The sequence below is a fragment of the Podarcis pityusensis genome, assembly GCF_964106645.2.
Source record: "Podarcis pityusensis genome assembly, chromosome: 5".
In the NCBI taxonomy this organism is placed as follows: domain Eukaryota; kingdom Metazoa; phylum Chordata; class Lepidosauria; order Squamata; family Lacertidae; genus Podarcis; species Podarcis pityusensis.
Window position 1 is genome coordinate 47,852,189 of NC_138032.1, and position 10,234 is coordinate 47,862,422.

At 38.9% G+C, this 10,234-nt stretch overlaps 1 protein-coding gene and 1 long non-coding RNA gene across 4 annotated transcripts in view; one reads left to right on the forward strand and one right to left on the reverse strand.

Annotated features, from left to right (window-relative positions):
• The window catches only part of MXI1 (MAX interactor 1, dimerization protein), a 75,647-nt gene extending 68,820 nt beyond the window's left edge, over positions 1 to 6,827 (forward strand). For 2 of the 3 annotated variants that reach the window (XM_081005944.1, XM_081005946.1), the window contains exon 6: positions 2,285 to 6,827. In XM_081005944.1, coding sequence (XP_080862070.1) covers positions 2,285 to 2,448 — 164 coding nt within the window. In that variant the 3' untranslated portion in view covers positions 2,449 to 6,827. The remainder of the gene's footprint in view (positions 1 to 2,284) is intronic. The other variant, XM_081005945.1, reaches the window with a different exon arrangement.
• LOC308477421 lies at positions 3,734 to 9,842 on the reverse strand. The gene is made up of 2 exons (XR_013986545.1): positions 5,299 to 9,842; positions 3,734 to 5,222 (listed from the first exon to the last, which is right to left on the reverse strand). It is a non-coding gene; the product is annotated as an uncharacterized lncRNA (long non-coding RNA).
• Positions 9,843 to 10,234: the final 392 nt, after the last annotated feature.

The following is a 10,234-nucleotide window of genomic DNA, read 5'->3' on the forward strand; positions in this document are numbered from 1 at the left end:
TTTTCACCACCCTGGCTCTTCACCTGGCCCTGTTCAACACAAAAACTAGTAGCACGAAGCACAATCCAGCACAAAGATAATGGCTTTAAACCCCATTGATTTGCCATCTCCCAATGTGCACTGGAGTGTTTCATGTTTTGGATCCTCCAGTGACTGTGAAGAAGTGGGTGGCCATACCCAAATGTATTTCAGATTTTCTTCTTTTAGTCATGAGGGACCACAAAACATATTTGGGGAAAGCTCTCAGATTCATTTGTGGCAGAAACATCTCTGGATGCAAATGGTACCAGTGTTGTTACTATATTTAAAATGGATTTGAAAAGCACAAACTGTGAATACGAGAATGACATCACTAAGGTGTGACAAGATTATTTGCACTTCTTATCCTACATAGTACAGGCAAACCTCGGAGATATTGTGGGTTCAGTTGCAGGCCACCGCAATATAGCAAATATTGCAATAAAGTGAGTCACAGAAACTTTTTGGTTTCCTAGTGCATATAAAAGTTTAGACTACGGTATAGTGTGAACATCTAGTATAGTGTAAAGTGTGCAATAGCATAATGTCTAAAAAAGCCCTCCAATGTGCATATCTTAATTAATGTGACACAGAAGCACAACATGCATATGCTGTTGGAAAAATGACTCCTCCTTGACGCAGGGTTGCCACAAACCTTCAATTTATTAAAAACACAGTATCTGAGAAGTGCAATAAAGCAATGCGCAAAAAACGAGGTATGCCTATAATTGGGAAGCAGCGTTAACCAGAATGATTGTCATATTAACACTGATAAACTCAAACCTAGTCTGCCTTGGCATAATATCAGTATATGTCAACATGGGGTTCTTAGATGAGATGAAGGGAATAGCAAAAATATTGTGCCCCAAGTCATTGTGTCTGTGCAGGATCAATTAGCAGCAGAGTCTCATCTCCCTTATAACACCCTTGCTAATTTGCTCTTGCTATGCTGGACTGAAATAAGGCTGTATGTATCTGGCATAGCTATTATTTTAACCTGATTTCTACATAACCATTGAGAAATCTCAGAAGTGGAGATGTTTGATATGTTTCTCCAGGATGACTCCAGGATATTATTATATATTGTTTCCCCCTAGAAGTTTGTTTTATCTTCTGAGGATGGTGAGCCAGTGTGCTTGATGACCCAAAGTATTGTCCATATATTTTTAATGGCATGGGATATACATAATGTGCCATGCAGTTTGATACACTATGTGGATTAGTGTCCTCTTCCATTAAAGCCTGTCTTTTATGGTTGCCTAGAGGAATTTGTAAATACAGGGACACACTTGCAGGTCAAGGCTCTTTGCTGATTCAGTCATTCGGATAAGTTTCTAGTCTATTTTTCTCCCTGAAGTGCTAGTTTTCCATATTCCATATTTTTGTATTTGTATGCACTAGAGCATTTCAGCATGTGTTGCATTCTGAGATAGTACAGTTCCATGCTCTGCTGTGTGCTTTTTCTAAGTGTTTGAAACAACAGACTGTAAAAGGAGACTCTGTGCTAGGCATCCATTGGTCAAGATGGCTGAAGGTCTGCATGTCTTCCTGCTCCACAAATGACCCTTTCCTAGACCTCATTTGCCCTTGCAAATTTAAATCTCTGAGAACTCAAAAATTTAGAATGAATCGTGCAAATTAAGTGAGAGGATGCCAATTTACTTGTATTACTAATTCAAAGCGTAGAATGTGATAGTGTCTGGGTATAATTTGCATGCAACGATTAATGTGCCTTCCCTGGTTTGCAACAAAGCTCCTTGTTGTTGATTTGAGAAGGGGTAATCTGTTTTCTAGAGCAGCAGGAGTTCAGATTTACGATATTGTATTGGTAACTATCTGCTTAATCCAAGGCTGTGCCACTAGATATGAATTTTCTATCTTGAGCTAGCAGCTGAAAGTGATAATCTAATCAATAACTTTCTAATCAAAATGACTGAAAATGTACTAAGCAGTTAAATAGTTCTGTAGTAATAAGCTCCTTTCCTTGCTCAGGAGCGTTCACCAATAATTTAAAATGTTTAACCCAAAATCTGTTAAATTGGGAGTCCAAATCAGTTGCTACCAAATGGGTTGTAATAATAATTCTTTCAAAACATTGATTAATATAACGAGACAGTTTCCTGCCTTCTGTTCTTCCTTTTTCCTCAATGATACAACACTAGACATTTCAAAGCAAATCTCATGATGTGGCCAGGACCTTTTGCCAGTCTTGATTGAACAGTGAACCTACCCTGACACTAACTTGGGGGTCTTCCTTCTTTTGCAGAAGAAATCGAAGTGGATGTGGAAAGCACAGAATTCTCCCATGGAGACGTGGATGATATCAGCACAACCAGTACAAGTGACATTGATGACCACAGCAGCTTGCAAAGCATTGGGAGTGATGAGGGTTACTCCAGCGCTAGTGTCAAGCTCTCCTTCACTTCCTAGAGCATGGTGCTAGGGCAGAGCAGATGATTTCTTTGGGGTAGTTGAAGTTCACACAGCAGAGCTCTTAGATACAGTATTTTTCTTCTCCAAACCGCACTTCAACAGCTAAGCTTGGACAGATGCAACTCTAGAATAGCTCTGTGGGTCCACAGGAGGGTGGGAACCTAACAGGGGAGTCAGTCAGTCTCCATACTGTCATAGTCCAAAATACTGACTTAGTGCTGAACCCATAGCTATTTTGACGTCTGAAGCAGGACTCCAGTTGTGCACAGCTGGACTGAGATTTGCCCATGTATAAGTGGATAGCTTTGCTAAGAGATTATTTGATTTGGACAAGGGATCTTGGTGATTCTGGCCCCAATCCTTTTTCTCAGTTTGTCATACCTTCTGAGAAATGGATTTTTTTCCATCTTCCAAATTTAGCAAGCTTTGTTAAGAGCCCTTGTGGTGCTAAATATAAATAAAAGCGTTAGTCCAATATCTCATGATGATGATCTAACGCTAGTCCCAGATTGTGGGACAAAAGTAGCCAAGGTGATACTAGTTTCTTGGACCAGCCTCTTCTGATGAGTTTGCACAATTTTATGAATTACAAAACTTCTTTTTTCATTCTCCTTAAAATCCCATCACTTGATTGAAGCTTCTTTCCCCCTTTAACCTGAACACGAGAACTATGGGAAGTTCTTGTGTACTCTCACCAGCAGTAGCTAGTCCAGTCAACACCTTCTGCCCACTAGGTTTCTCCAGTCAGCTCTGATCATTATTACCTAAGAGATAACAATAATAGTTAGAAGCTCTGCTCATGCCCTGTGAAAAGAGAGGTGCTGCAAATCTGGAAGCAATTCTCATTCAGCTCAACTTTTCAGCTGGACATTGTTTCAAGGCAAGAGCTTGTGCCGCATTATTTAGCACTAGGGTGTTGAGCTGTAAAATACCAGCACACAGTGCAACTGCTCTCTGGATTCAATGGCTACAGCAGTAACTCCTTGTCTATAGAGTGATGCTTCTGACAGAGCCAGACAGACAGACAGACAAGCCTGTAAAAGATATGATGTTCAGGAAAGGCACAGCCTCCATTCTGAGCCGCAATGATCCTTTTTTTTTTCCTTTTGCAAATTATTTTGATAAATGTTTGTAAAAGTTGTTCAGGTGAGAGAACCTACATGCAACAATGTCTTTTTAGAACTCCTAGGCATGATTCTGCAGATGTCTTTTGTAACTAACACCAATGGAAAGGGACCCGTTTTTCTGCTGCCATGCACAAAAGGAACAGGGAACTCTCCTCGGCTCTTCCTTTTGATTTCCTTTATGGATTCCCTTTGCAAACTTTGCCACCTGGATCCAACCATAGTTGTGGGCCCACAGTTAACATGGCATGTGTCTCACAGTTCCTCAGGGGACGCCTCCCACTCTCCCTGAGCAGGAACTGTTGCAGTTGTCTTGCTGTTAACAAAATAAGATTGTATCCAATTTATAAAAAATGATTTTCCTTTTGCAATAAGCTTTCTAACCTGCACTTTGAGGTCTTCTTTGCTTTCACTTTTAAGTTTTTAACTACAAGGATTTTTATTATTGTTCCTTTACCAAGTTTAAACTTCTTTTTTTTAGAGACCTCATTTATGACACTTGTTTGAGACTTAAGTAATTTGCCTACCCCGTAATTACTAAGGGAAAAAAAGAGAAAAAGAGAAAAAAAAGCTTTATAAAATTCATAACTTATTGCTGATTATAATTATTGGGTTGTTAATTTCAGTCCTGTAGATTTTTAATTTTATTATTCTTTAGATAGGGCTGGGCGACAAAAAACAAAAAAAACAAAAAAAAAACAAGGTAACCTCATTTAGCAGTGCAGTGGAATTGTGTTTAAATGTTAGCATATGGTTCTGCTTAATAGTAGCACTTTAACACCATTAAACATTTCTGTATCTGAAATGCACTGTGTTCTGCCATTTTGGTCACTCATGATAATATTTTAGAATTCCCATGTTCTTGTGCCTGGAAGTTTTTTAAAAAACCTATTGGCCATGTGATTAGATGACCCCAAATGACCTCTCATGTAGATCTTGTCTTGATACTGATATGCTGCGTGTATGTTTGAACCCACATGTTATCCATTCACCCCAGAGCTATTACTGTGTCATATAATACAAGACACAACTTTAGAACCTGTGTCATGAAATAGAAGCATAATCCCACCAAGGTTATAGTGTGTTTTATAGAGCTGGGGTTTTTTATTTTTTATTTTGTTTGGTAAAGCCTGGATCCAGTTGTTGTTCTACCTTAATCTCCCCTAGGTGACTCTATAAACATTCTGGTTTACTGCATGTGGTACTCTCTCCCTCTAGTGGCTGGAATAAGAACCCATTAGTTGTAGTTAATGGGAGTAAAACGTTCAGCTGAACCAGTCAGTAGCAACAACTTTTATAGTACTGAGATCTGTTAATTGGCCCATAATCTGCATGTGTGAAGCTATGGTGTCCCAGCACAATTCTTTGGGGCTGTCAGAATGACTGGCAAGAACTCAAAATGAGCCAAAATTGTAGTACTGAGTTGTGTGGGTAGCCTTGGTTTGTGATTTTGCAGACACAAAAATCTGTCCAACTGACATCCTTTGAGTCCATTTCTGATCACAGGAGCTCATGTAGCAGAGTACATGCTTTGAAGGTAAAAGGAGCTGAGTTCAAACCCTGACATGTCTGGTTGGAAATTTTTTTTTAGAAGGACTAGAAAAAAGATGAGCCTGGAAAGTTGCTGTCCAGATGTTTAATACTGATCTAAGTGCTGTTCTGATCTAAGTGCTCTGGTCCATGGGGTCACGAAGAGTCGGACACGACTAAACGACTAAACAACAACAACAAAGTGCTGTTATGTGTCAAGATCATGTAAAAAATAATTAGATGGGAAGGACGGACAAATCTCTTCATACATTACTTTGTTGAAGGGGTAACATGACTGTTCCTGGACCCTCTTTAAGAATGTTTGGGGAGTAGGAATTTCCTAGCTCCATAGATTCCCAGAATGATTTAGAACACTGATAAAAAGGTTCTCTCCTTCAGAAGTTATTCCTCAACAAGGCACCAGGAAGAGCTGTGTGTGACCTTTGGGTTAGAGCTAGACACACAACCTCCCTTTGTATAATTAACATATAAAAAAGATTCTACCTACACTAAATTCTGCACAAGCACAATATAAACCTAGAGGGTCTTTGAAGTGTTGCTCTAGAATCACATACAACAGTTTGTATGTTAAAGAGCCACTGCAACAAGGTACAACAGGCTGAATATGTATGTTATGTTAGCCATTCTATTAAAAAAAATATGAAAAGGGTATGTTTGTGTAACTTAAGAATCATAGTGATAGCCAGAAAGCAGCTCAAACTTCAATATAACATCTAGAAAAGCCTTTATTTCCCCATGTTCGTCATTAAATTGAATTTATATCTTGAAATTTCCTCTTGTTCCTTACACTTGAGATACATTTATATGTAATCTTCTCCCCCTCCCCATGTCTAATTTGTAATGTGACCCTATGCGTGTTTGCTCAGAAGTCACACTGTGTTCAGTGGTGTTTCACTTTCAGATAAACGTGCCTATATCTGTAGACAGACCCAAAAGTTAAATGTGACTTTGCATTTGGCATAAAGATTGCATCAGCTGCAGGAATGGGCCATTTCCAAAACTGGTAATCCCATATAGGTGCATCACCAGGCCTTGAATGGCTGGGAAATTCTATTCACCCAAAAGTTAATGAACAAAAAAAGGCTAAACTGACTTCATTATCACCAAGACTGTTGACATTCATGACGCTTACTGAGAAATATATCAGTCCAGGTTTGTCTTCATCTTGGTGAAAGCTCTTATTTCAGGTATTTGTCACTGTTAACGCTTGTGTGGGTAATGCCAAGAATGGATGTGTATCTTACTATATCCAGAAAATGCGCAAGAGTTATGTTTGTTTTCTGCAACCTAGGAAATGATGGACATAAGCAACCACTGGTGAGGTTGCTAGTGTCGATGTTTATTCTCTCTCTAGGATTAGGCATGGATATTTCCAAACCTTGCTATAGGAGAGCCATATTCCTGGAGATGCAGGGATTGAACTCTTTCCATGCAAATCATGTGCCCTATATCTGAGCTTTTTTGAATGTGATGAAAAATGGAAGCAGCAGCTGTACATGCATGGCCACTTTTCCCTGAACAGTCTTGAGTGAAGCAACTAGACAGCACTGAACTTCAAACTTGTGCAATGTGATGGACTATATGACTTGGAGCACACTATGGCACTTCAGTTCAAAGACAGTAACATACTAGTGGAATGGGCTAATATGGGCAATAACAACTTACAGTTAATTAAAATTCATGATTCTCAGAAACTTGAAACCCTCTTTTGTTGTGACTTCATCTTTTGCTCTTCAGACTTCATGCACTGAGGAGCTGGAAACTGCAGTTCCAGTAGCACATGATTGGTCATGCAACACAAAAGTGGAAAAAGGGTTGTGAGTTAAAGAAGATTTAACCAATGTGAACCCATGATTTTAGCTTCCAGAGGCAGAGCACCAGGACCAGTTGAGGTACCATGGTCTGCATCAGATCAATGGCCTTAGAGAGAAACTGGCAAATGTCAGAGCCAACTGAAAGTAGCAGTTTTACTGTTCACTCTTCACCTATGGCTTAATCCTTACCAATTTTACAACGCTGGCCTCCCTGGTGCACAGTCTACACCTGCCATCATTAAATTACGCCACTGGAAAGTTCTAAACAATAAGAATTTACAAAAGAAGGAACACTAAAAACAGAACCGTCAACATCAAGAATTGTTCATTTTTCTCCTCTCTAGCCAAGTTGCAAAGAATTTTTTTAACTGTACTAAACACTATCCACTATTTCTCTGTTCAGCTGGTCAAACCAGTGTGGGTATATATAAGCCAGTGTCAGAACTATTTTTTAAAAATGCTAAAGATCCCTTTAAGAAAAACAGGAAATTTGGATGTAAATGCTACTAAAATAGCTATGAATATCTATGTCCTCATACTTCAGATACCACTAGCATTTACGTAGTTTGCCCCGCCCCTCTTGATTCCTTGTAGCACAATATGATCTTGGTTTTAGTATATTACTCTATTAACAACCACTGCATACAGAAGGAACCTGCTTCTATGACTATAACAGGACTAGATTAAAGCTCTGGGCCAACTCAGATGATCACTGTCCACAAAATAGCTGGGGGGGAGGAGAGAGAATGCACAACCGTTCTACACTGGACTAACCTTCAGCTCAATACTAGGCAGAGGATCCAGCATCAGGAGTTCAAGAAACAATGGTTACTGCAGCATGCCAAAAGCTGAATGCTGCATGTGGCTGTGGGTGTATAAGACAAGCTGCTAAAGAAAACAGCAGGATTTTCCAGTAGCTACTATTGCGAAACTTCTACGTGTGTGAATCAACCTTCAGCTCCTTTCCTATTTTCTGTACATTTAAGATAGATATTTAAGCAAAGTTACTTACCTGAAGTGGCTACCTTCCTCACCCACCCCCAAATGCAAGCTACAGTAGCATTGTACAGTTTCTCAAATACACAGCTATCCTTAATTTCTGTTACAAAAGCAACAGGGACCAAGTCACACACAAAGAGTTCAACAGGCTGGTCATTTGATTACAGTGGGCTCAAGCATGCCAAACACACTATTATACCGTGGCTAAAATCTCCAGTCAAGTAATGCTCTGCAAGATTAACTTGTCATATACAAACAAAAAACAATGAAATCTACAAGGCTATGTAGGATTTGAAGAGCTGAATAGTAAAATCAATTACTGAATCCAATGTGGAAGACACATATCAATTCAGACATTTGCTAGATAGAAAAATATCAGCAAGTCCTGCTAGAAATTTTACAGGAGCTAGGCAACTTAGCAGGCGCTCCAACACACAACAAAATATTGCATGTCAGGAAACTGAGTGTAAGTTATATACCCTTCCCTATAGGGACTTCAGCTGACCCCCTAAGGGAGGGACCAACCAGGTTGTGCAACATGATGCTCCAATTGGCAGTAACTAGGGGGTGTATTCAGGCAGGTGTTTCTTGCATAGCAGCTCATTGCTTGTTGCAAACTGCCAGAACAGATTAATCCCTTTTTTGAATGAAGAACATACCAAATGAAGACAAGCTAACCCTTTATATGCATAAAATGCCTTACCCATTATAAAAACATGATTCAAATTCAACCCAAATAAGTAATGATAGGGCTCCTCCACAGAGAAAATGTGCTTCTCTGGAGATATTTCTGATAGTGCTCTTGTTGGAATAGGCTGATGTCCCTATTCAGCACCTACTGACGTGGTACATTAAATTGTTTTAAAATCACAACACCTAAGAAAAAAGTGCATTTTTTCATCAATCACTGTTGTGCTACGTAGCTCTTGGATTTTAAAATGTCACAGTCTTGCGGTATATAAACAATCCTGCTACTGATCTTCAAGCCTAGCCATCGCAGAATGCAAAGGAAATTGTAATTCTAGCATGACATCTCACTTTGCAAATCTCAACATGTTTTCCTAAACTTGCGTCTTCTGCAGCTTCTAACTATTACTTTGCTATTTTAAAAGAAAAGAGTTACTGCAGTGTAATCTTGCATAGGATTTATGTTTGCAACTATTATATTCTAATGTAAAATGACAATACAGGTCTTTAAACCCAGTAAGTACATTTTATCTTCAATCACATTAACCAGTGTCTGATGCACAAATTAGGTTTGTGCCATTATAATTTTTCCCAGCTGTTAAAAAAATACCAGCAAATCTGTTTCAGCCTCTACTGAATTATGGGTTTCCTTTGTAATTTGTGTATTAAAGGGGGGAAATGTACAGTGCTATGTTTCTATATAATGATACTGCACTGGTCTAGGAATGCAATTCCGTGTTTAAACAGATATGTATCCTCTTGACAAATATTTTTATGTGCAAGTTTATTTTTAAGATTTCTGTTATCACTACTTTTGCTTCCTCTGAGATTTCCTGAACTTTGGTGCAGTTACTCTAATGGTGCTGTAGCCAACTGCTACTTGAGGAACTGAATGATAAAACCCCCCAACCAATCCATGATTGGTGCTTAAATTGACCAGCGCCAATCGTCAAAACAATACTGAAACAGCATTATCTATAATGGTGCAGGGATGGTGCTGACAAAGATGTTACATTTTCCATCATTGTAAACATTATTCTTTTGTTTGTGGGCATCTATATAAACTTGTTTAAAATATACAAATAAATTTTATGAAATTTTATTTCTAGTAAGATTTGTTACCCTTTTCTCTTCCCACATCGCTAGTGAAAAAAATTAATACTAGTTCAGTTGTCAAACTGCTGCAACAGCATAGCTCCATTTACGTTGATTAGAGGCTTACCTAGTCTACTGAAAATTGCAGCCCAGTTTTCCATACAAGTGCACAAATCTCCTGCAGTAAGTTAAAAGAACAGTAGGCTCTGCTGCACTGGCCTCCAGCTTTACCTGCTTTGAAAAGAAGTGAAATGCTTTCCCATAGGAAAGTTAGCTATTCAGTCACAACAAACAACAGAATCAAGATCTTAATCCTGGCAGTTTCTGATCTCAGGACCCAGACATTCAGAATTTGAATGATCAGCTTCAAGGACAACTGAAAATCCTGCCTCAATATGCATGTCTTCCTAACAGGTAAACTGTCATCAATTGCATAAGCCACAGTACTGCTAGATAAAAATTAAGATACTGCTATAGTCCAGTTTGACTAAGGAACATCTCTTTAGAAGGAAA